The sequence below is a fragment of the Ranitomeya imitator genome, chromosome 4 (assembly GCF_032444005.1).
Source record: "Ranitomeya imitator isolate aRanImi1 chromosome 4, aRanImi1.pri, whole genome shotgun sequence".
Taxonomy (NCBI): domain Eukaryota; kingdom Metazoa; phylum Chordata; class Amphibia; order Anura; family Dendrobatidae; genus Ranitomeya; species Ranitomeya imitator.
This window is the reverse complement of record NC_091285.1, coordinates 149,539,817-149,566,096: the sequence shown is the minus strand read 5'-3', so window position 1 is coordinate 149,566,096 and position 26,280 is coordinate 149,539,817. Positions and strand designations below refer to the sequence as shown.

Below are 26,280 nucleotides of genomic sequence, written 5' to 3'. Positions count from 1 at the left end.
TGCAGAGCCCCTAATGTACCTAAACAGTAAAAACCCCCCACAAGTAACCCCATATTAGAAACTAGACCCCCCAAGGAACTTATCTAGATGTGTTGTGAGAACTTTGAACCCCCAAGTGTTTCACTACAGTTTATAACGCAGAGCCGTGAAAATAGAAAATCTTTTTTTTCCCACAAAAATTATTTTTTAGCCCCCAGTTTTGTATTTTCCCAAGGGTAACAGGAGAAATTGGACCCCAAAAGTTGTTGTCCAATTTTTCCTGAGTACGCTGATACCCCATATGTTGGGGTAAACCCCTGTTTGGGCACACGGGAGAGCTTGGAAGGGAAGGAGCACTGTTTTACTTTTTCAATGCAGAATTGGCATTGAGATCGGACGCCATGTCGCGTTTGGAGAGCCCCTGATGTGCCTAAACAGTGGAAACCCCCCAATTATAACTGAAACCCTAATCCAAACACACCCCTAACCCTAATCCCAACGGTAACCCTAACCACACCTCTAACCCAGACACACCCCTAACCCTAATCCCAACCCTATTCCCAACCGTAAATGTAATCCTAACCCTAACTTTAGCCCCAACCCTAACCCTTAGGTTAGCCCCAACCCTAACTGTAGCCTTAACCCTAGCCCTAACCCTAGCCCTAACCGGAAAATGGAAATAAATACATTTTTTAAATTTTTTAATTTTTCCCTAACTAAGGGGGTGATGAAGGGGGGTTTGATTTACTTTTATAGCGGGGGGTTTTTAGCGGATTTTTATGATTGGCAGCCGTCACACACTGAAATTTATTGCAAAAAATATTTTTTGCATTACCACATTTTGAGAGCTATAATTTTTCCACATTTGAGTCCACAGAGTCATGTGAGGTCTTGTTTTTTGCGGGACGAGTTGACGTTTTTATTGGTAACATTTTTGGGCACGTGACATTTTTTGATTGCTTTTTATTCCGATTTTTGTGAGGCAGAATGACCAAAAACCAGCTATTCATGAATTTCTTTTGGGGGAGGCGTTTATACCGTTCCGCGTTTGGTAAAATTGATAAAGCAGTTTTATTCTTCTGGTCAGTACGATTACAGCAACACCTCATTTATATCATTTTTTTATGTTTTGGCGCTTTTATACGATAAAAACAATTTTATAGAAAAAATAATTATTTTGCATCGCTTTATTCTGAGGACTATAACTTTTTTATTTTTTTGCTGATGATGCTGTTTGGTGGCTCTTTTTTTGCGGGACAAGATTACATTTTCAGCGGTACCATGGATATTTATATCTGTCTTTTTGATCGCGTGTTATTCCACTTTTTGTTCGGCGGTATGATAACAAAGCATTGTTTTTTGCCTCGTTTTTTTTTTTTCTTACGGTGTTTACTGAAGGGGTTAACTAGTGGGACAGTTTTATAGGTTGGGTCGTTACGGACGCGGCGATACTAAATATGTGTACTTTTATTGTTTTTTTTTATTTTTATTTAGGTAAAGAAATGTATTTATGGGAATAATATTTTTTTTTCTTTATTTAGGAATTTATTTATTTTTTTTTTTTACACATGTGGAATATTTTTTTTTTTACTTTTTTACTTTGTCCCAGGGGGGGACATCACAGATTGCTGATCTGACAATTTGCACAGCACTCTGTCAGATCAGCGATCTGACTTACAGCACTGCAGGCTTACCAAGCGCCTGCTCTGAGCAGGCACTTGGTAAGCCACCTTCCTCCCTGCAGGACCCGGATGCCGCGGCCATTTTGGATCCGGGCCTGCTGCAGGGAGGAGAGGTAAGAGACCCTCAAGGAAGCCTGGGGGGTCTCAGGGAAGCCCGCAGGGAGCCCCCTCCCTGCGCGATGCTTCCCTATACCGCCGGCACACCGCGATCATGTTTGATCGCGGTGTGCCGGGGGTTATTGTGCCGGGGGCGGTCCGTGATGTGATGTCTGCGATAGGCAGCTGACACCCGGCCGCGATCGGCCATGCTCCCCCCGTGAGCGTGGCCGATCGCTATGACGTACTAATCCCTCGAGGGTCAGATAGGCCCAGGTCACCTCGACGGGATAGTACGTCAAAGGTCAGAAAGGGGTTAATCAGATTTTTATTTTTGAAGGATAATACCAGACTTGTGTGTGTTTTGTGTGCTCAAATGCAGACTTAAGACGGAAAGACCCACAAACAAGCAAGACCTGAAGGCTGCGGCTGTAAAGGCCTGGCAAAGCTTTAAGAAGGAGGAAACCCAGCGTTTGGTGATGTCCATGGGTTCCAGACTTAAGGCAGTGATTGCCTCCAAAGGATTTGCAACAAAATATTGAAAATAAAAATATTTTGTTTGCGTTATGTTTATTTGTCCAATTACTTTTGACCTCCTAAAATGTGGAGTGTTTTTAAAGAAATGTGTACAATTCCTACATTTTCTATCAGATATTTTTGTTCAACCCTTCAAATTAAACGTTACAATCTGCACTTGAATTCTGTTGTAGAGGTTTCATTTCAAATCCAATGTGGTGGCATGCAGAGCCCAACTCGCGAAAATTGTGTCACTGTCCAAATATTTCTGGCCCTAACTGTAGTATGATGGCCCTAGTTCTCCCCATATATATATATATATATATATATATATATATATATATATATAGTAGGATGGCCCCAGTTCCCCATATATAGTAGGATTCTCCTAGTTCTCCCCATTTATATATAGCATGATGGCCCCAGTTCCCCATATATATAGTATGATGGCCCGTGCCCCCTATACATATAATATGATGGCTCCAGTTCCCCCATGTATAGTGTGATGGCCCCAGTTCCCCCATATATATAGTATGATGGCCCCAGTTCCTCAATATATATAGTATGATGGCTCCAGTTCCCTCATGTATAGCATGATGGACCCAGTTCCTCCATATATATAGTATGATGGCCCAGTTCCTCCATATATATAGCATGATGGCTCCAGGTCTCCCCATATATGATGGCCCCAGTTCCTCCATATATAAAATATGATGGCCCCAGTTCCTCCATATATATAGTATGAAGACCCCAGTTCCTCCATATATATAGTATGAAGACCCCAGTTCTCCCCATATATGACGACCCCAGTTCCTCCATATATAAAATATGATGGCCCCAGTTCATCTATATATATAGTATGAAGACCCCAGTTCCTCCATATATATAGTAAGAAGACCCCAGTTCTCCCCATATATGACGGCCCCAGTTCCTCCATATATAAAATATGATGGCCCCAGTTCCTCCATATATATAGTATGAAGACCCAAGTTCCTCCATATATATATATATATATAGTATGAAGACCCCAGTTCTCCCCATATATGACGGCCCCAGTTCCTCCATATATAAAATATGATGGCCCCAGTTCATCTATATACAGTTAGGGCCAGACATATTTGGACAGTGACACAATTTTCGCGAGTTGGGCTCTGCATGCCACCACATTGGATTTGAAATGAAACCTCTACAACAGAATTCAAGTGCAGATTGTAACGTTTAATTTGAAGGGTTGAACAAAAATATCTGATAGAAAATGTAGGAATTGTACACATTTCTTTACAAACACTCCACATGTTAGGAGGTCAAAAGTAATTGGACAAATAAACATAACCCAAACAAAATATTTTTATTTTCAATATTTTGTTGCAAATCCTCTGGAGGCAATCACTGCCTTAAGTTTGGAACCCATGGACATCACCAAACGCTGGGTTTCCTCCTTCTTAATGCTTTGCCAGGCCTTTACAGCCGCAGCCGTCAGGTCTTGCTTGTTTGTGGGTCTTTCCGTCTTAAGTCTGGATTTGAGCAAGTGAAATGCATGCTCAATTGGGTTTAGATCTGGAGATTGACTTGGCCATTGCAGAATGTTCCACTTTTTGGCACTCATGAACTCCTGGGTAGCTTTGGCTGTATGCTTGGGGTCATTGTCCATCTGTACTATGAAGTGCCGTCCAATCAACTTTGCAGCATTTGGCTGAATCTGGGCTGAAAGTATATCCCGGTACACTTCAGAATTCATCCGGCTACTCTTGTCTGCTCTTATGTCATCAATAAACACAAGTGACCCAGTGCCATTGAAAGCCATGCATGCCCATGCAATCACGTTGCCTCCACCATGTTTTACAGAGGATGTGGTGTGCCTTGGATCATGTGCCGTTCCGTTTCTTCTCCAAACTTTTTTCTTCCCATCATTCTGGTACAGGTTGATCTTTGTCTCATCTGTCCATAGAATTCTTTTCCAGCACTGAGCTGGCTTCTTGAGGTGTTTTTCTGCAAATTTAACTCTGGCCTGTCTATTTTTGGTATTGATGAATGGTTTGCATCTAGATGTGAACCCTTTGTATTTACTGTCATGGAGTCTTCTCTTTACTGTTGACTTAGAGACAGATACACCTACTTCACTGAGAGTGTTCTGGACTTCAGTTGATGTTGTGAACGGGTTCTTCTTCACCAAATTAAGTATGCGGCGATCATCCACCACTGTTGTCATCCGTGGACGCCCAGGCCTTTTTGAGTTCCCAAGCTCACCAGTCAATTCCTTTTTTCTCAGAATGTACCCAACTGTTGATTTTGCTACTCCAAGCATGTCTGCTATCTCTCTGATGGATTTTTTCTTTTTTTTCAGCCTCAGGATGTTCTGCTTCACCTCAATTGAGAGTTCCTTTGACCGCATGTTGTCTGCTCACAGCAACAGCTTCCAAATGCAAAACCACACACCTGGAATCCACCCCTGACCTTTTAACTACTTCATTGATTACAGGTTAACGAGGGAGACGCCTTCAGAGTTAATTGCAGCCCTTAGAGTCCATTGTCCAATTACTTTTGGTCCCTTGAAAAAGAGGACGCTATGCATTACAGAGCTATGATTCCTAAACCCTTTCTCCGATTTGGATGTGGAAACTATCATATTGCAGCTGGGAGTGTGCACTTTCAGCCCATATTATATATATAAAATTGTATTTCTGAACATGTTTTTGTAAACAGCTAAAATAACAAAACTTGTGTCACTGTCCAAATATTTCTGGCCCTAACTGTATAAAGTATGATGGCCCTAGTTCCTCCATATATAAAGTATGATGGCCCCAGCCCCCATATATAAAGTATGATGGACTCAGCCCCCATATACAGTATGATGGCCCAGTTCCTCCATATATAAAGTATGATGGCCCCAGCCCCCATATATAAAGTATGATGGCCCCAGCCCCCATATATACAGTATGATGGCCCCAGTTCCTCCATATGTATAGTATTATGGCCCCAGCCCCCATATATACAGTATGATGGTCCCAGTTCCTCCATATATAAAGTATCATTGCCCCAGCCCCTATATGCACAGTATTATGGCCCTAGTTCCCCCAATATATATAGTAGGATGGCCCTACAGCCCGTTCATATAACAAACAATGAAGTTTATACTCATCTCATCCTGATTCCCGGCAGCGCAGCCTCCGTCTTCTCTTCTGGCCTGTAGAGCAACGTGAGACAATGATGCCTCCGTGCCCCCTGCATGAGCGCGCTGAGGTCTCACAAGTCGCGGTCTGCAACTTAGGAGACAGACTGATGTGAGTGGCTGTGTCTGCTGCCGGCCGCATCACAGCACAGCACACACGGCCGCGCGCAGTTTTCTGTGCGCGGCCATCAGGTGGCCGGCCCTGCACAGCTGCTGGGGTAGCGGCCCGGGGGGCATTTGCCTCCCAGCCACCCACCCCATCCTGCCCCTGCTCACACCTCAGTTGCTGCACATTAGCACATAACTGGCATATTGTCATGAAGTTACCGCGACAGAGCAGTACCAGAAGACCGCAGCGTTTGATGGCTCATGCTTCACCACTGAGAAGAAGCACTTCTCCAGTATATTAAATTGTATTTGTTTTCTTTCAGCAGGACAGAGGTTAATCAGCCATGTGGTAATCCCTGCATTCAGCTGTGCTGGGTTAGCCACTCCTCTCTCCTATAAAAGCTGGGCCTTCAGGCTAGATCCTTGTCTGAGATAGCTCCTGCTAGATGGACCTGAGGAGTCAAGAGCTGGTGTCTGGAGAGCTGGAGGAGTTTATTGTATGACTGTTGCTTGGTTTGTATGCTTGAAAATTCCTCATCCTTACCTGCTTTACTTTCTTCTCCCATCCTTCACACCCTGGTGAATACCTCTGTTATTTGTGAGAGTATATTTGTGTGAGCGGAATTTTCTTTTACCCTTGTCTTTTGTTCCCCTGTCTGTTGGGTTGGTGTACTGCAGTACATGGTAGCGCCTCTCTTCCCTGGGTGGCGGAAGGGGACAGAGGCAGGGCTGCAGTTAGGAGACAGGGCAAGGCGGAAGCCACGGCATCCTCGTCATCTGAGGTATCCCGGGGAACAGGGTGAGTTAGGGCGCCCCCTAGTGCTAGGGCCAGGAAAGGTGCCCCTGGTCCCAGTTTACTTGCCAGTCCTATAGTGACACATATACTAACATTATGCATACACACATATTTACAGACGTGTGTGTGTGTGTGTATGTATATGAGGAACTGTCTGACAAGCAATGTGATATGCACATTGTCTAGATAGCGTTGTGTGCTTAAAGTGTCAGCAGGACTTTTCTAAGTAAACTACAGGTATTGTTATGTTGCCGCTTTCATAAACACCCACACATGAACACACACACACATATAGATAATATTTACAGACACACTTTATGAAATATACAGTTGTGCTCAAAAGTTTACTTACTCCGGCAGAATTTTTGCTTTCTTGGCCTTTTTTCAGAGAATATGAATGATAACACCAAAACTTTTTCTCCACTCATGGTTAGTGGTTGGTTGAAGCCATTTATTGTCAAACTGCTGTGTTTTCTCTTTTTAAATCATAATGACAACCCAAAACATCCAAATGACCCTGATCAAAAGTTCACATACCCTGGTGATTTTGGCCTGATAACATGCACAGAAATCCACCCGCAGCTGTGGTGGGCACATGTCAGCTGTATATATTAGCTGACATGTGCCTGGAAAGGTGCAGGCTCAGTGCCGGAACCTGCACTAAACAGTGGGAGTCCGTTATCGACATACTATTGCGCCCCATGTTGGAAATGGGTTAAGGAGGTAAAGGCCTCATGGACCTTAATGGAAATCCTATTACAGCGATAAAGACTTATTCACACAGCAGTGCTCCAGGCGCAAAAACTGTTTAGCTCCTACAATTCTGACACAACTAAACAATAGTGTGCCTCCACATGAAATCAGAGGCATACTTAGGTACAACAAGGAGCTCAAGCACCTCTATGACAGCCCTATTATAGCTCAGTACTACACATCCATAGTATGCCTGTGTAGGGCATCCCACACACTCTAAATTATACATTTTATTCATCTTAATAGCTTACAAAATTATGTTGGCAACTTTTATGTTAATACATATTTTCTTTTATCAGCAAAATAATTCACAAATTGTGAAAACTGAGTATTTTTTTCCTTTTAAATCTTATCAATAACTGATACTTTCAGTTCCAGAATACTTTAATCATATATTGATATATAATATAGATATTAGTGGTAAAATACATTTTATTGGTAAGGAAAAGAGAGGTATTCTAAATCTCCTGGCCATCACTCGTGTGGGCATCGGCATGGTATAAATGTTATTGTAAGGACCCCAGTCACAAAGGCACAAATCAGGTTTCTTCTTTTTCGTGCAATCTGCAAATTAATAAACAAAGAAAATCATGACATTTTCTACATAAAGGCACATGAAGCAGCATTTGTTGAACCAGCATGGCTTGGAGAATATATAATATATTATACATTATATGACAAAATACAAAGAAGATCAGTGGAATTGTAAACAGGAATTAGTATTAAAGGGAACCTGTCACCCCCAAAATCGAAGTTGAGCTAAGCCCACCAGCATCAGGGGCTTATCTACAGTATTCTGAAATGCTGTAGATAAGCCCCCGATGTATCCTGAAAGATGAGAAAAAGAGGTTAGATTATACTCACCCAGGGGCGGTCCCGGTTCTGTTCTGGTCTGATGGGCATTGCAGTCCGGTCCGGGGCCTCCCATCTTCTTACGATGACGTCCTCGTCTTGTCTTCAGGCTCCGGCGCAGGCGCACTTTGTCTGCCCTGTTGAGAGCAGAGCAAAGTACTGCAGTGCGCAGGTGCTGGGCCTCTCTGACCTTTCCCAGCGCCAGAGCACTGCAGTACTTTGCTCTGCCCTCAACAGGGCAGACAAAGTACGCCTGCGCCGGAGCTGCAGCGTGAAGACAAGAAGAGGACGTCATCGTAAGAAGTTAGGAGGCCCCGGACCGCGACGCCCATCGGACCAGAACAGAACCGGGACCGCCCCTGGATGAGTATGATAACCTCTTTTTCTCATCTTTCAGGATACATCGAGGGCTTATCTACAGCATTACAGAATGTTGTAGCTAAGCCCCTGATGCCGGTGGGCTTAGCTCACCTTCGATTTTGGGGGCGACAGGTTCCCTTTAATATTAAAACCTAAACGTTATTTCTACACGTTTAAAGCACTTTCCATTGTGGGGCTGGACTGACACTGTTTATGATTGCACTCTCTGGCAGCTGCATTGTCTTTGGCTCTACTGTATATGAGGGCTCTCATTGAGAGCTGGATTGTATATAGCGATACACTGGGATTACACTGTTCACAAGGGTACACTGAAATATCCATGGTCTGGAGGTTGCAGTGTGTCTGAACTCAGTTTCTCTGTATTCTGAAATTATGTAAGGCGCTGTGTATGGACAAAATCTATGGCTGTGTTGTATATGAGGAACTGTCTGACAAGTAGAATGATATGCAGATTGTCTAGATAACATTGTGTGCTTAAAGAGAACCCGTCATAAGGATTTTGCTAAGTAAACTACAGGCATTGTCATGTTGGTGCTGTTACACTGAGTAAAGTCATAGCTGGGGTGAAGAAATCCATCTTGTGGATCTTGTGTAATTAGTTTTAGAAGTTTTCAGCTAATGAGATGCCCGTTTTCCGGGGCAGGACTGTAGGCAGAGTCTTCCTGCTCTAAGCCAGAGAAACCAAGAAAAGACCTGCCCACAGGCCGCCTCGAAGCACAAACAGTCTATTTCTATGATGAGCTGTGCTTCGGGGTGGGCCTGCGGGCAGGTCTTTCCTTGGTTTCTCTGGCTTTAAACAGGAATATAAGACTTTACCTACAGTCCCGCCCCAGAACACGGGCATCTCATTAACTGAAAACTTTTAACACAGATTACACAAGAACCACACCAACCTGCCTCTCTAATCTGTAACATGCTCCAGTTGGAGATGAAACACAACTCAGGAAGGTCCTGCAAAGTTGCAGCCCAAGATTATTTTATTAGTTTCAGCAACTGCAGATTGATTTCATACAGTTGCCCTGAGGCCTAGCCCTGTGTGAAAACAACCACAAAAGCAACAGCTAAGCAGCTGATGCAGAAGTGGTATGTCAATATAAGGTTCCAGAGTTAAAAGAAAGTAATGGGAACACATTTCACTGGAGAGGTAGTAGGGAAACTTTTAGGACTCAAAAATGCATCAGGCCAGCCAGCCTTATGGGTCTGTGAAGAAAAAGACCTGTTATATGACATGCCAGCAAATATGTTGGTAAATGAGATGCAGTGATAGCCAAGACCAGAACCTCAAACCAGAACATCGAACTAATTCCTAAAATGTCACTTCTTACTAACCCATGTTGTTAAATGCCTATGCCTTCACTTTCTGAAGTAGTGTTTGGTTAACCAACTTCATTATTTGACAAACATAAAGCAAAAGAGGGGAATATGTTAAAGCAGGGGTGGGGAACCCCTTTACGGCCCATTTACGGCCCTCGATGACCTTTTATCAGACCCCGAGCCGATTCTCAGGGACCGCATTCTTGGGCAAGGGAGGTATATTTTGATTACAACCAGCTTTATTAATTTCTTCTTGCTCTGTTAGCAAACACATGCAGTGTTCACTACTGAACATTTAGGCTGTGTGCCCACATTGCGTTTTTTATGCGTTTCTGCCACGTTTTTTGCTGCAGCGGAAACGCTTAAAAATGCTTTAAAAACTCATGAGGCAATCCTATGGGATTCTGCAGTTGCTGTGCCCATGCTGCGGATTTTCCCTCTGCGGAATCGCATAGCAGTAAAATCCGCAGCATGTTCATTATTTCTGTGGAATCACGGCGATTCTGCCACCATAGGATTGCATTGAAACACTCACTTTACACATGTGGCTATGCCCACCATGCGTATAGTAAGTGCTTCATGTGCAGATGGTACCCAAGTTCTGGAGGAGAGGGGACTCTCCTCCAGGCCCTGGGATCCATATTCATGTAAGAAAAAAGAATTAAAATAAAAAATAGGGATATACTTACCTTCTGATAGCCCCCGGAGTCCTCCCGCCTCTCAGCGGTGCACGCAGCGGCTTCCGTTCCCAGGGATGCAATGCACGAATCACCTGAGATGATGTCGTGGTCACGCGTCCGTGACGTCACAAAGGTTCTTTGCGCAGAGCATCCCTGGGAACGGAACGTATCGGGAGCACCGCTGAGGAGATCGGGGGCTGTCGGAAGGTGAAAATAACCATATTTTTTATTTTTTTAACATTCTATCTTTTACTATTGATGCTGCATAGGCAGCATCAATAGTAAAATGTTGGTCACACTTGTCAAGCACTATGCTTGACAAATGTTACCAACCTGTCAATCACTTTTACAAGCGATGCTTCAAATCGCTTGGAAAACACTAGCATTCTACAAGCTAAAAACGCTTGCAAAACGCTTGTGTTTTGTGGGAAAATGCATGCGAATTCCGCATGCGTTTTACCTGCGGCAGGGAGTTTCGGAAATGCTGCGGACATTTTCACAGCATTTCTGCAATGTGGGCACATAGCCTGAAGGGCATGCAATGAAAGATTACGTCCTGACACCAGTGCCAGAGTCAGGATGTACTTTGTGGGCGGAGTTTGTACGGCCTCCGAAGGATGGTATTAATATCCAAATGGCCCTTGGCAGAAAAAAAATTCCCCACCCCTGTGTTAGAGGAAGGACAGGGTTGAATCTCAGTGTGTGGTAATTTTCAATAGGAGAACACACTGAAACAAAGATTTTTTTTAGGTATTTGACTAAGCTGGATGTATGCAGGGAGTGTCTTTAGTTATTATGCAGCTATTAGCGATGAGCGAATATACTCGTTGCTCGGGTTTCACCGAGCACACTCGGATGATCTCCGAGTATTTATGAATGCTCGGAGATTTAGTTTTCCTTGCCTCAGCTGGATGATTTACGGTTTTTGTACATGAGTACATGAGCCTGAGTACATGGGGGGTTGCCTGGTTGCTAGGGAATCCCCACATGTAATCAAGCTGGCTAGTAGCCGCAAATCATCTAGCTGCAGCAAGGAAAACTAAATCTCAGAGCAGTCATAAATACTTGGAAACCACCCAAGCGTGCTCGGAAAAACCCGAGCAAGGAGTATATTTGCTCATCACTAGTAGCTATGTGTTCTGCTATTTGCGGTCATGTAAGAAACCGCTAGATTTATACATGGAGTGCCTATATTCATGAAGATTATAAACGAAATGAGCACTCTATTCATTTTGTAGATGGTACAAAATCATATGCTTGTGTATATCTTCTATTATCACTGGCCATAAATTGAATCTTAGAAATGATCAATGTATATAGTTGATAAAAGTAACTGTGACACCAGATTGAAGCTGTGTAAGAGATAACATATTATGAAGGCAGAAAACTCATTATCATTGACAGATCTGAAGAACCGGTTGAGCAAGCTCTTATTTCTGGATACATACCTATTAAAACATTCTGAAGGACTGTCAAAATGTTTATATGGATTATCTTGAGGCAATATCTTCAAACAGAGCCAGCAAAAATTCTGCCGACACCTAGTGCAGGTCATTCTGTTGCAGCCATCAATTTTCTGTAAAAGGAAAAGTATCTCTAAGTGAATAATCTGTTAATGATGGATCGCCTGACATGTCATAGATTCACAGTTCAAAAACTCACATTTTGAGATAATAAATATATATATTCTTTGGCTCGCTAGATGGGAACCGCCTGTTATCTGATTAGGCTTGTTCAATGTCATCCTTGTGGCGTGATACACATGTGACAACATGTGACAAAGAATGACTAATCAAAAGAAAGCCTGCAGATGCCGTCAAATAAGAGCCAGCTCTCCCACTCCCATCCAACAGCTGCAGACCACTGCCGTGGCCAATGGACGTGACTTGCAAATCGATTTGCATCAACCATATTCTTGATGTATGTGCTATGAGAATTAAACTTGCTCACTGGGTTAAATGTTTTTTTCTGTGATTCTTTTTTTTATTCTGTGAGTTTGGGAAGGTTAAAAAAACAAAATTTTGCTATATTCACCCATAACTGCTCCAAGTATGTCTCTTCGGCACTGCATATTGTCTTTGTTAATAAGCTGCAGCGATGATGTAATTCATTCATCTCATGTAACCGCTGCAACCAATCACAAGGGCTCAGCAGTCTCAAGCTGTCTACATCAACATAACTTCTGAGCCAAGTAATTGACAGTCAGTACTGATGAGAGAACGTGCTCATATAAGGTGTTATCCGGGCATGCTCGGGTGCTAAACGAGTGACTTCGATGTGCTCGAAAAATGTGTTTGAGTCCCAAGTGCCTGCATGTCTCGCGGCTGTTAGACAGCCACAACACATGCTGGGATAGCCTATTTGTTAGGCAATCCCTGCATGTGTTGCGGCTGTCGAACAGCCACGAGACATGCAGGCACGGGAACTTGAACATATTTTTCAAGCACTCCGAAGACACTCGGTTAGTACCCAAGCATGCCCTGATAACAACTTATATGAGCACGTTCTCTCATCACTAATGGTCACGTGTGGCGTAGTCATGATATTTCAGTTGTGGACTGTCAAGAAAGGATGCCCAGAAAGGTAGAGTCATCCCTGAAAAGTACTTTTATTAAGCAAAATAAAAAATATAACCACATGAAACCAAGGCACTTATGTTTGAATAAATATGTTAAAAGTGTATTTTAAATTTAATTAATTTATTTATCTTCTTAAATGTTTTAACTGGAACCTACTATGTGTACAAAAGATTGTTTTATGTAGAAGGTTCTTTACTGCTGCCTTTAATATCTTACCTCAGTTGGAGCTTTACAACCAGGGCAGGGCTTGGAGTACTTCCCTAGCCATTCTATATTTCTCAACCCTTCAACCGCCTTTAGAACATCTCCATATCTTTTGTCCATTTCTTTTCTTTTTTCCTCATTAGCAGCCAAATACTCTTCACTCAATTCAAGAAATTTATCTAGGAGATATCAAGAAAACAAAACATAGGTATATATTCTGAAAATATGAAGGCTACCAGATAAATTGTCACATTGCTAGCGGCTTGGAGCACAGAACCCAGCCATTGGTCGGTGTTTCCATCATAAGAACGCAAGTTGAGTTTGAAATGCACCGGCATCGTTCCAACGGTATCGGCACTGGCTCTACCGGGTCTACATGACATTGTTATGTCACATGATGCCTCCAGCCACTTCATTCTCCCCTCCTTCAGACAAATTAGACATCCGTAACAATGTCACAGCCCTGGGAGAGACAGTGCCGACACCGCTGGAGGGTGGTGGGAAAGGGAAATAGTCACTGGAACATTAGCTAATTACCGAGAGAGGTCAAGTAAACACTTGTACATCATACTTAAAGAAAAAACACATATACAAGGAGAAAGCTGCATCCTTCAACAATGTAGCCTAGATCATGTGAAGTAAATGTGGCACCCCTAGGGGTATTTGCCACAAAAATAGTTACTGACAGTAAGTACAAATACTAAAATAGCAAGACTGCACTATCACCTCCGGCCAGAAGGGGGAGCTCCAGAGACTCCCCTTGATCCATTCTGGTCTGAGAGAAGAAATGGCAGTTGGGCTAAGGAGCTGAAAGTGAGAGGTCATACAGTTGAATCTCTAACAGCCCTGTGACTGTTACCAGGCCTAAATCACCGGCCTGAGGAGAAGAGGGATAGAGAAAAAGGACATTGTGAGAACCGGGTAGTATTAATCACTACCCAGAACAGGCGCAAAGACGGATACCGGATCCGTGGCTGTATTCATTACATATAATACAGCAACCGGAAAAACGTGAGGTGATATCAGCTTCACTAGGGTCGGACGCAGCAACAGACACAGAGTTCAGCGGTACTCCTGGAGGGGGTAAGCCGATAAAAGGACTCGGGTTGCCCGTCGAACCAGGACCCGGAGGGGACAGATTGGGCCGGCAGCCAGTTCACATACAGCAGCAGGGCCACACAGATATTGCGTACAATAAGAGGCGAAGACCCCGGAAGGGTCAAAGTAACTCAGAGTTCCCATACAGACTCCGGTGACAGGACTGGTTGTAAATCCTTTTTTGTTAAAGTAAACTGGTTAAACGTTTCAGTGCCTCAGTCTTTCATTTGGACAATAGCCATCTATCCAGGATTGGGATCATCACCGCTGGGAGAACCTGCTGCTGATCAAGTAAGTGCCTGTTCCCTCACGATACCCTTTACACTGTGCATTGCCTGAGGCCACAGCACCGGGTCAAGCCACCCGTGACACCCCCCTCAAGAGACAGACCCCATTGGTCCGGTGCTGGGTACCCCGGTCTCTTGGGCGTCACAATTGGCGTCACGAACAGGATCTAGCCAGCCCGTATACCGGGTATTGTGTGCCATGATTGGAGCCCAAAACTGTGAAAACTTGGATGAAAAATCTTGAAAATTGACTTTATTAAAGAAAAATCCATTCTCCATTGAAAACTATTGAAAGTGACTTTTCCCCATTGGTTATAATGGAGTAAAGATGGCCGCCATCCCCTGAGGTAATCACTTCATAACCGTTAGGCACGAGACTGTTAATTGAGCTACGCCATCACCTGAGCCCCAGTCTAACTGAAAAACTTCAGAATCCGCCATTACAGAGCGCGGTGGGTGGGAGCAGCAGGGGGCGTGTCATTGTGGGCGGCACCAAGCTGAGCGCTCTGACATCAGAGCAAGGGGAAAATCGATCCTGCTGCACAGCGGAACGAATCTACACTATCCCGACGGAAGCGGAGGACCGGAAGGGTCCGGATTAACTAAGGGGGCACAGTATGTCGCAGCACGGAGACGCCGCAGCACCCGGCGACGCTAATGCAGCTGAAAGACAGAGTGTCGATAGAGAGTCCGGTAGCGCAGCGGTGCAAGGAGTGGCGCCCATCATGCCGGTGCTGATGCCATATACCCCGGGTGGCCCATGGCTTCCAATGTATGAAGGTGAGCCTAATACCCTTGACGATTTCAGAGAAAAGATGCTGGCCCATTTTGACATGTTCCCTGTGGGTGAAGTTCAGCGTGTTAGTCTCCTGATGATGCAGTTAAGTGGCCATGCTAAGCGAGAAGTCACAGCATGGGCAGCTGATCTAAAAGGCACTGTTGAACGCATATTTGCTGGATTAAAAGCTACATTTGAAACCACTGCCAGCAGCAAAGCTAAAGTACGATTCTTTAATTGCAAACAAAAAGTTAATGAGAGCGTGAGAGACTTTGCCTTAAACCTGCAGGAAGCCCTTAAATCACTTACACTGGCTGAACCCATTTTTAACACCGGAGCGGATAAACTGCTAAGAGATCAATTTATTGAGGGACTCTACACCCCTTCTCACCGGGGGCATGTGAGCATGCTTGTTTTTAAGAACCCTGAATTGACATTTGCGCAATTAAAGGAGAGCGTTATACGTCTCCAGCTGGCAGAGGCACCTCGGGATCAGGATCCTGCGCAACTCATGGCAGAGGCTCCTCAACAACATGGAGTACCAGTGACATCAGCTATGTCCGGGGCCATTGCTAAGCCCCTGGGGCCCAGTACTAATGAGGCTCTTCAACAAAAGCTTGACTCTTTAACTGATGTTGTTGCTTCAATGGCTAAAACCATGCAGGAGATGAGAGGACCCAAGATGGAGTTGTCAAACCGTAGAGAAGGTGTTCCATGGATGAGACCCCGGAGATACCCGACATGGAGAGGACGACCCCGCGACCGCTACCAACCGGATGGACAGCCCATTTGCCGCCGTTGCCAGCAGCCAGGCCACTTTGCACGAGATTGTGATTTAAACGGGAATCCCCTGGGAATGCGGGCCGCTTCGCAGGAATGAACTTTCAAGGCCCAACACCCTGGCACGACAGGTACATCGGAGGACGATCCATTATCCCTATCGTGCTGGACGGAATGCCCCTCAACGCTTTGCTGGACACAGGTTCCCAGATTTCATCTATACCGTATATCCTTTATAAGAGGTACTGGGCTGATGCAGATATTGATAAAGGGCCCTCTGATGTTGAACTAGATATATGGGCCAGTAATGGTAAGTTGGTACCGAAACTAGGATTCAGGGAGATGACCATAAAGATTGGTAAAGTAGAATTGAAGAAACAGGGTATAATTGTTGTTGATGTTGACCGGCGGAACTGTGAACCAACTGTATTGATAGGAATGAATGTGTTAGAGAACTGCTTTTCCGAAGTCATTTCTGTCTTACAGCAAATTGCTGAAACTGCCCAATCCTGCCAGCAGAGAGTTCTCCGGAGGGAAATAAAAGTATTGATGTTAAGGCAACAGGTAGAAGTTGCAGGTGGAGAAATCGGCAGTGTGAGGGTAAGTGATCCAACATCTATTGTAATCCCACCAAAAACAGAAATGCTGGTATGGTGTAGAGCAGCCATTGGTACTAAGGGACGAGATTATCAAGCCTTAATAGAACCAGTGTACACCGACAGCAGACCCACTATACTCACAGCACGAAGGATAGTCGAGGTACACCGGGGACGAGTGCCGGTACGACTTTTGAACTGTGGAGAGGAAGAGGTCACTTTGCCAAGGTATGCTACAATGGCAAAGCTATATACTGTTGACAACAATGCCATCACAACCATTGAGCCCTTAGAACCAACCTGTCAGGTGGAAGGCAATGGCTCAGATGGAGAAATGGAGGATTGGTGCCAACAGCTACACGTGGGCATAAATTCAACACCTACCCATCAAAAACAAGGGGTGTATAGGCTAGTGACGGAATATGAACAAGTCTTCAGTAAACACCCATTGGACTTCGGACGGATAGAAGGGGTAGAACACACAATCCCCACCAGTGACCATCCCCCAATAAAAGAAAGATATAGACCCATACCGCCCGCTCACTATCAATGTGCAAAAGATATGCTGAGGGAGATGAAACAGGCCGGGGTAATAAGAGACAGCTGTAGCCCCTGGGCGGCCCCTCTAGTGATTGTCAAAAAAAAGGACGGAACCATGAGAATGTGCGTAGACTACCGGAAGATTAATAACATCACCCATAAAAACGCCTACCCCTTGCCTAGGATAGAAGAGTCCTTAACTGCTTTGAAATCTGCTAATTATTTTTCCACCTTAGACTTAACAAGCGGGTATTGGCAAGTCCCTGTGGCTGAGCGAGATAAGGAAAAGACGGCATTCACCACACCAATGGGTCTATGTGAATTTAATCGCATGCCGTTCGGACTCTGCAACGCATCCGGTACCTTCCAGCGGCTGATGGAATGCTGCCTCGGACACAAGAACTTCGAGACCGTCCTCCTGTACCTAGATGATGTGATCGTCTACTCAAAGACTTACGAACAACACTTAATAGACCTGGCAGAAGTGTTCGAAGCCTTATCCAGGTATGGCATGAAAGTCAAGCCATCCAAATGTCACCTTCTCAAGCCAAAGGTACAGTACCTGGGACACATCGTGAGTTCGGAGGGAGTAGCACCAGATCCCGAGAAAATAAGCGCCATAAGGGATTGGCCAAGACCTACCAGCGCAAAAGAAGTGAGACAATTCCTGGGATTGGTGGGTTACTATCGCAGATTTATAAAAGGATTTACCAAGTTGGCAGCACCCTTGCAAGACACCTTGGTAGGGCAGACGAAGAAACCTTCAAACCGAAACCCTCCTTTTCAGTGGAACGACGAAAGGGAAGACTCCTTTGAACAACTAAAGAAGGCACTAACCGGAGAAGAGGTTCTGGCATACCCAGATTACCATCAACCTTTCATCCTCTACACCGATGCCAGTAATGTGGGACTAGGAGCGGTGCTGTCACAAAAGCAAGAAGGTCGGGAGAAAGTCATCGCCTTTGCAAGTAGAAAGCTCCGGCCTACTGAAAGAAATTCAGAAAATTACAGCTCCTTCAAATTGGAACTACTGGCAGTAGTTTGGGCTGTGACTGAACGTTTCAAACACTATCTGGCCGCTGCAGAATTTATTGTCTATACTGACAACAATCCGTTGACCCACCTGGACACAGCCAAATTAGGTGCGTTAGAACAGCGATGGATAGCCCGGTTATCTAATTACAACTTCAAGATCAAGTATCGAGCAGGTCGCAAGAATGGAAATGCCGATGCCCTATCCCGGATGCCACACTTGAGAGATGTAGAAGAAGAAATGGGGGAGCTTGAAGAAATTGAACTACCAGCCTTCCATCATCCCAAGGCAAAACATCATCAGTCAAGTACCTATCAGAAACAACAAGAGGTGAATTTAAATCCGTTAGCACACCATAGATGGGCTGACACCCAAGACAGCAATCCGGCTGTGAAGTTGGTGAAGGAACTGTTAACTGAGCAAAGTGCATATCCCGATGAGGATGCCCCAGAAGAGACGCATCAACTCTGGAAAGAGAGAGGCAAAATGTTCCTGTATCAAGGGAAGCTCTGTAGAAGGTACACCAATCCGAAAACACATGAATTGGTTTGGCAGATTATCGTGCCTAAACAAGATGTCAAGATGGTCCTCGAAGCTTACCATAATGGTGCTGGTCACTTCGGTTGGAAAAAGTTAGAAGTACTTCTAAGAGAAAGATTTTATTGGGTCGGGATGAGAAAATCAATCGAACAGTGGTGCAGAAATTGTGGCCCGTGCAACCTCAGAAGAAACGATCAAAAGAACCAAAGAGCACCACTGCAGCCCATAATCACCAAACAACCACTTGAACTTGTAGCCATGGACCACGTGAAGTTGACACCAAGCCGGTCTGGCTATGTCTATGCCTTGACCATCGTGGACCATTATTCACGCTTCTTGGTAGTAGTACCCGTAAAAGATCTGACAGCAAAAACAGCAGCCAAAGCGTTCCAAACGTACTTTTGTAGACCCCATGGATATCCGGAACAGGTTCTCACTGACCAAGGTACAGCCTTTGAATCAGAGATCTTCAGAGAATTCTGTAATATGTATGGTTGCAAAAAGATCCGGACGACGGCCTATCATCCACAAACAAACGGCTTATGCGAGAAGATGAACCATATTGTAATAGAACTACTAAAGACTTTACCTGAGGCAGAAAGGAATCAATGGCCAGAGAAATTGCCTGACTTGGTGGATCTGTATAATCATGTCCCGGTGAGTTCCACCAATTGCACCCCAGCTTACCTTATGCGTGCAAGACCCGGCCAATTACCAATCGATCTAGAAATGGGAATTCTGAAACCAGACGCAGAAGTCCAAGACTCCAATTGGGATATCATACGGCAAAAGCAGTATCGCCAAGTGCAAGAGAGTGTGGAAAGAAGCCTTCAGCAAACTAGAGAAAGACAAGAGCGAACTTTCAACCAGAATGCTCTAGCGACCCCATTAAGACCAGGTGACCAAGTGCTCAACAGAAATCGTCGAACCAATAAACTGGACAATCAGTGGGAAGCCGTACCCTACACAGTTTTACCAACAAGAGTGGATAATCCTAAAATGTGTCTCATTAGCAAAAACGGAGGCTTAACATCTGTACTAGTGTCAAGAGACAATCTTAAATTATGTCCGGAAGCATTGAAAGAGCCAGACGTTGTCCAGCCAGAACCAGAAGTTATTCAACCCATACAGGTTCAACCAGTAAAGGAAAAAGAAGAGGAAGTGTATCACACCTGTATAGGAGACTTTCCCAAAACCCTACTAACATACCATGGTGCAGTAGTGGTTCCCATGGTGGCCTTTTACCCAACACCGAACCCAATACCAGAAGTCCCAAGACAGGAAGAGGCTGACCCCGTACTACAGGAGGTTCCAGGCCGGGAAGAACAGATTCCTGGTCAGAGTAATCCCATTCACGGTGGACTTGCCAACTCCATAGTCGTGGAATTATCTTTAGCAGAGCGGGTAGATACTACATCCGCAGTAGACAGTAGTACACCACATGAAGAGATACCGCTATTACGTAGATCACAGCGTAGTACCCAGGGTCAATTACCGGCCAGGTATGCAGATTACCAACTATAAAACTATAGTCATTGTTATCATTCTGCAACGTTTAAGCCCAGTGCCTACAGAGACTTGTCTGTATGAACTTATTGCATATTCTTGAACTTTTTATCAGCCCGGAGGCACTAAATCAAAGCTCCGGAAAGACTGCTTTTTGAACTTTGCTTTTTGCTCTTTTTGAACTTTCTTTAGACTTTATATTGATAACTCCGTTGGAAAAATGGAACTAAATTCCTGGACACTAAGTACAGTGCCTTTCCTAATACCTTCAAGGATAGAACTGTATTAATGGACGCTATTTGAAGTGACTTTTTACAGAACTCTATTTTTGTTTCCTTGAGTGGTTTTTGTAACTTTTCATTTTTAAGACTCTGTACATATTAATTGTTATTTCAAAATGTTATTGTCCCACAGTCCCGGAGTACTGTTCTTAACTAAGGGGGAATGTGGCACCCCTAGGGGTATTTGCCACAAAAATAGTTACTGACAGTAAGTACAAATACTAAAATAGCAAGACTGCACTATCACCTCCGGCCAGAAGGGGGAGCTCCAGAGACTCCCCTTGATCCATTCTGGTCTGAGAGAAGAAATGGCAGTTGGGCTAAGGAGCTGAAAGTGAGAGGTCATACAGTTGAATCTCTAACAGCCCTGTGACTGTTACCAGGCCTAAATCACCGGCCTGAGGAGAAGAGGGATAGAGAAAAAGGACATTGTGAGAACCGGGTAGCATTAATCACTACCCAGAACAGGCGCAAAGACGGATACCGGATCCGTGGCTGTATTCATTACATATAATACAGCAACCGGAAAAACGTGAGGTGATATCAGCTTCACTAGGGTCGGACGCAGCAACAGACACAGAGTTCAGCGGTACTCCTGGAGGGGGTAAGCCGATAAAAGGACTCGGGTTGCCCGTCGAACCAGGACCCGGAGGGGACAGATTGGGCCGGCAGCCAGTTCACATACAGCAGCAGGGCCACACAGATATTGCGTACAATAAGAGGCGAAGACCCCGGAAGGGTCAAAGTAACTCAGAGTTCCCATACAGACTCCGGTGACAGGACTGGTTGTAAATCCTTTTTTGTTAAAGTAAACTGGTTAAACGTTTCAGTGCCTCAGTCTTTCGTTTGGACAATAGCCATCTATCCAGGATTGGGATCATCACCGCTGGGAGAACCTGCTGCATTGCCTGAGGCCACAGCACCGGGTCAAGACACCCGTGACACCCCCCTCAAGAGACAGACCCCATTGGTCCGGTGCTGGGTACCCCGGTCTCTTGGGCGTCACATAATTATCTCCCTCAACTCCTCCTTGGTCCGGCCTCATCTGGAATACTGTGTCCATTTCTGGGCACCACATTTTAAAAAAGACATTGAAAAACTGGAGCAAGTTCAGAGAAGAGCTAGCAGAAAGGTGAGCGGACTGCAAAGTATGTCGCCCGTGGAACGGTTAAAGTATCTGTAAATGTTTTGCTTGGAAAAAGAAGGCTAGGAGGAGACTTAATAGCTATCTACAAATATCTGAAGGGATGTCACAGTGTAGAGGGATCATCCTTATTCTCATTTGCACATGGAAACCCAAGAAGCAATGGAATGAAACTGAATGGGAGAAGATACAGATTAGATAGTGGAAAAAACTTCTTGACAATGAGGGTGATCAATGAGTGCAACAGGCTGCCACGAGAGGTGGTGAGTTCAATGGAAGTCTTCAAACAGAGGCTGGACAGACATCTGTCTGAGATGGTTTAGTGAATCCTGCATTGAGCAGGGGGTTGGACACAATGACCCTTGAGGTCCCGTCCAGCTCTAACATTTTATGATTCTATGCAAGAGTGTCAAGGACAACATATCATTTACAAAAAGTACTGTTCAATTATCATAAAGAACCCATGTGCTTGTTAGCACAGAAACAAGAACTACTGAACATACCGTCAGGTATTTTGCAAGGGGAGATTCCATGGAAGGTCATATTACACAGGATGCAAAAAGCAAATTGGCAAACTGAGCAGATGCCCATTGTACCCTCCGGCTCCTGCATAACTGGGGTCTGACAGCTCAGACGAGGGCAGTAAACAACATCGGCCATTAAATCCAAGCTTGATTGCAAGAGGAGACGATCATAGCGGCCAAAGAGCTGTTCCCCTACAAGATACTTTACCTAGAAGTAAAAAGGACATGAACAATTTACGATCTGTACTCAAACATGGAATCCAGAGCAGCAGATAGCACTCAATAAAATTACCTTTTACTTTTCTGCAGTTGGATATAGTAGCATCCATACAATGGCAAAAATAATTGTTGAAAAACACAGATTTCTACATCGCTGTATGACATGTTGTACATGGTTTTCAGATTTGCTTTTGACATGTTTTCGAAGTATAAATTTGCAAAAACAAATCAGTTGCAGTATTTTGTGTGGCTCACCAGGTAATCTACAGACATATTTACAAGTTCAGAATTAAAACATAAAAACTCTATTAAAAACACATTGGCGCCCCTGAATTAAAGAAAATAAGCAAAAGCTTTGCCCTGTATTCACATGTAAAGCGCCATGGAATAAATGGCGCTATAAAAATGTATAATAATAATAATAATAATAAAAAGCTGCTGGTGTCTAGACAGCTTCTGTGCCTGGTCTGTCACGATAACATTCAACTAAAAAAATGAAAGAAGACACCGCGCTACATCTAAATGTGTATGGCATAAATGTTCATACATTCCCACAGTGGTCTGGTAACACGTGTGGCTGGAGGTGTAAGTCAGAAAGGGTTAATTGTGGAGTCCAATGCTGGCTGCTTAAATGCATTCCAACAGTTGATGGTAGTATGCAAAAGAAATATGGATAAAGTAGAGCCGACCTTAGCTATAATAGTAAACACCAATGTTGATGATAAAGTAATAACACGATAGGTTAATTGTGTATGCCAGTGCTCACTCCTGCAGTGTCTTCTTCCATTTTTTTTAGCAGAATTTAAAAATAACTTTACATTGGCACTCCGATTGAAAACGTTAGTTGGTCCTTCGCTGGCATCTGTAGACCCATTGGTCAAATGTTATGATAAGCTGGTGTAATAACAGAGACTTTTTACCTATTTTGTTACATTAAAACGTGAGTTTAAATATTTTTGTAATTCTTTGTGTGTGATGCATAAGCACTAAATAGTCTAAGTTAGTGAAGTGAAAAAATATATGAAATCAAATAACAAAATATTGGCATTTGCATATGTATTCACCCCCCTAAAGTCAGAACCGAGTAGAGCCTCCTTTTGTGGCAATTACAGCTGCAAATCACTTTCGATAATTCTCTATGAGCTTTCCACATCTCGCCACTGGGATTTTTACCCATTCCTCAAGGCGAAACTTCTCCTTCAAGTCTGACTACAGATTCTCAAATGGATTAAGGTCTGAGCTTTGACTAGGCCACTCCAAAACATTTACGTTTTCCCTTAAACCACTCGAGTGTTGCTTTAGCAGTATGTTTAGGGTCATTGTCTTATTGGAAGTTAAACCTCCATCCTAGCCTCAAATCACCGACAGACTGAAGCAGGTTTTGCTCAAGAATATCCCTATATTTCGCACCATCCATCTTCCCCTCGACTGTGACCATTCTCCCTATCCCTGCTGCTAAAAAAAATCCCCATAGCATGATGCTGCCACCACCATGCTTCACTGTGGGGGTTGTGTTCTTGGGGTGATGAGCTATGTTGGTTTGCGCCAGATGTAGTGTTTACCTTGGTGGCAAAAGTTAAAATTTGGTCAAATTTGACCACAGCACTTTTCTCTATCAATTTGGGGAGTCTCCCACATGTTTTTTAGCAAACTCAAATCAAGCCTTACAATTTTTGTGTATAAGTAAAGGCTTTTTTATGCCCACTCTGTTATGATGCGGTGGTTTAGGAGCAACATGGAACGAGCTCTGAATGAAGTGGTAACTGTACTGACCGCAGTCCCTAAGCTCAACACAACACTAGAAGTAGCCGTGGGGTGCTCCTAACTCTCCCTAGGCACCTCGTCACCGCCTAAGAGCTAACTACCCCTAAAGATAGAAGCAGGAAAGCTATCTTGCCTCAGAGAAAATCCCCAAAGGATAGATTAGCCCCCCACAAATAATGACTGTGAGTGGAGAGGGAAAAGACATACACAGAATGAAACCAGGATGAGCACAGGAGGCCAGTCTAACTTGATGGATAGGACAGGATGGAATACTGTGCGGTCAGTATAAAACACTACAAAAATCCACGCAAAGTTTACTAAAAATCTCCACACCTGACTAAAGGTGTGGAGGGTAAATCTGTTTCCCAGAGCTTCAAGCAAGACAGAATTAATTCATACTGATAACGCTGGACAAACATAGAAGCACAGAACGGATAAGTCCACAAACTGTGAACAGAAAAGAACAAGCAAAAACTTAGCTTTGCTGAACTGGTCAGGATAACAGGGAACTCCAAAGAGATGTGAATCCAACCAGGAACCATTTACAAGTGGCACTGGCTGAAGGACAGAGCCAGGCATAAATAGCCGAGCAGAAAAGACGATCACTGGAAGCAGCTGAAGACAGCTAACTCCAAGGAGCAGCCATACCACTAGAAACCACAAGAGGGAGCCCAAGAGCAGAACTCACAAAAGTGCCACTTACAACCACCGGAGGGAGCCCAAGAGCGGAATTCACAACAGTACCCCCCCCTTGAGGAGGGGTCACCGAACCCTCACCAGAGCCCCCAGGCCGATCAGGATGAGCCAAGTGAAAAGCACAAACCAAATTGGTGGCATGGACATCGGAGGCAACAACCCAAGAATTATCCTCCTGACCATAACCCTTCCACTTGACAAGATACTGAAGCCTCCGCCTCGAAAAACGAGAATCCAAAATCTTCTCAAAATCATATTCCAACTCTCCCTCAACCAACACCGGGGCAGGAGGGTCAACCGAGGGAACAACGGGGACCACATATCTCCGCAACAAAGATCTATGGAAAACATTATGAATGGCAAAAGAGGCTGGAAGAGCCAAACGAAAAGACACCGGATTAATAATTTCAGAAATTTTATAAGGACCAATAAACCAAGGCTTAAACTTAGGGGACGAAACCTTCATAGGAACATGATGAGAAGACAACCAAACCAAATCCCCCACACGAAGCCGGGGACCAACACACCAACAGCGGTTAGCAAAACGTTGAGCCATTTCCTGAGACAACATCAAATTGTCCACCACATGAGTCCAAATCTGCTGCAGCCTGTCCACCACAGAGTCAATACCAGGACAATCAGAAGGCTCAACCTGCCCAGAAGAAAAGCGAGGATGAAAACCAAAATTACAAAAGAAGGGTGAAACCAAAGTAACCGAACTAGCCCGATTATTAAGGGCAAACTCAGCCAACGGCAAGAAAGACACCCAATCATCCTGATCCTGATCAGCAGACACAAAGCATCTCAAATAGGTCTCCAAGGTCTGATTAGTTCGCTCAGTTTGGCCATTAGTCTGAGGATGAAACGCCGAAGAAAAAGACAAATCAATGCCCATCCTAGAACAAAAGGCCCGCCAAAATCTAGAGACAAACTGAGAACCTCTGTCAGACACAATATTCTCCGGAATGCCATGCAAACGAACCACATGCTGAACAAACAATGGAACCAGATCTGAGGAGGAAGGCAACTTAGGCAAAGGTACCAGATGGACCATTTTAGAGAACCGGTCACAAACAACCCAGATAACAGACATCTTCTGGGAAACAGGAAGATCCGAAATAAAATCCATGGAAATATGCGTCCAGGGACCGGCAAAGGCAAAAGCAACCCACTAGCGCGGGAACAGCAAGGCTTGGCCCGGGCGCAAGTCCCACAGGACTGCACAAAAGCACGCACATCGCGCGACAAGGAAGGCCACCAAAAGGACCTAGCAACCAAATCTCTGGTACCAAAAATCCCAGGATGACCAGCCAACACTGAACATTGAACCTCAGAAATCACCTTACTCGTCCATCTATCAGGAACAAACAGCTTCCCCACAGGAC

The 26,280-nt window shown here is 44.4% G+C and overlaps 1 protein-coding gene across 3 annotated transcripts in view; it reads right to left on the bottom strand.

The window, feature by feature from the left end:
* Positions 1 to 7,465: 7,465 nt before the first annotated feature.
* LOC138675633 (E3 ubiquitin-protein ligase RNF14-like) overlaps positions 7,466 to 26,280 on the bottom strand; it is a 137,365-nt gene continuing 118,550 nt past the window's right edge. For all 3 annotated transcript variants that reach the window (XM_069764035.1, XM_069764033.1, XM_069764034.1), the window contains exons 5-8: positions 22,196 to 22,424; positions 13,122 to 13,288; positions 11,775 to 11,902; positions 7,466 to 7,663 (exon numbers count right to left, since the gene is read on the bottom strand). In XM_069764035.1, the coding sequence (XP_069620136.1) occupies positions 7,639 to 7,663; positions 11,775 to 11,902; positions 13,122 to 13,288; positions 22,196 to 22,424 (549 nt within the window). In that variant the 3' untranslated portion in view covers positions 7,466 to 7,638. The remainder of the gene's footprint in view (positions 7,664 to 11,774; positions 11,903 to 13,121; positions 13,289 to 22,195; positions 22,425 to 26,280) is intronic.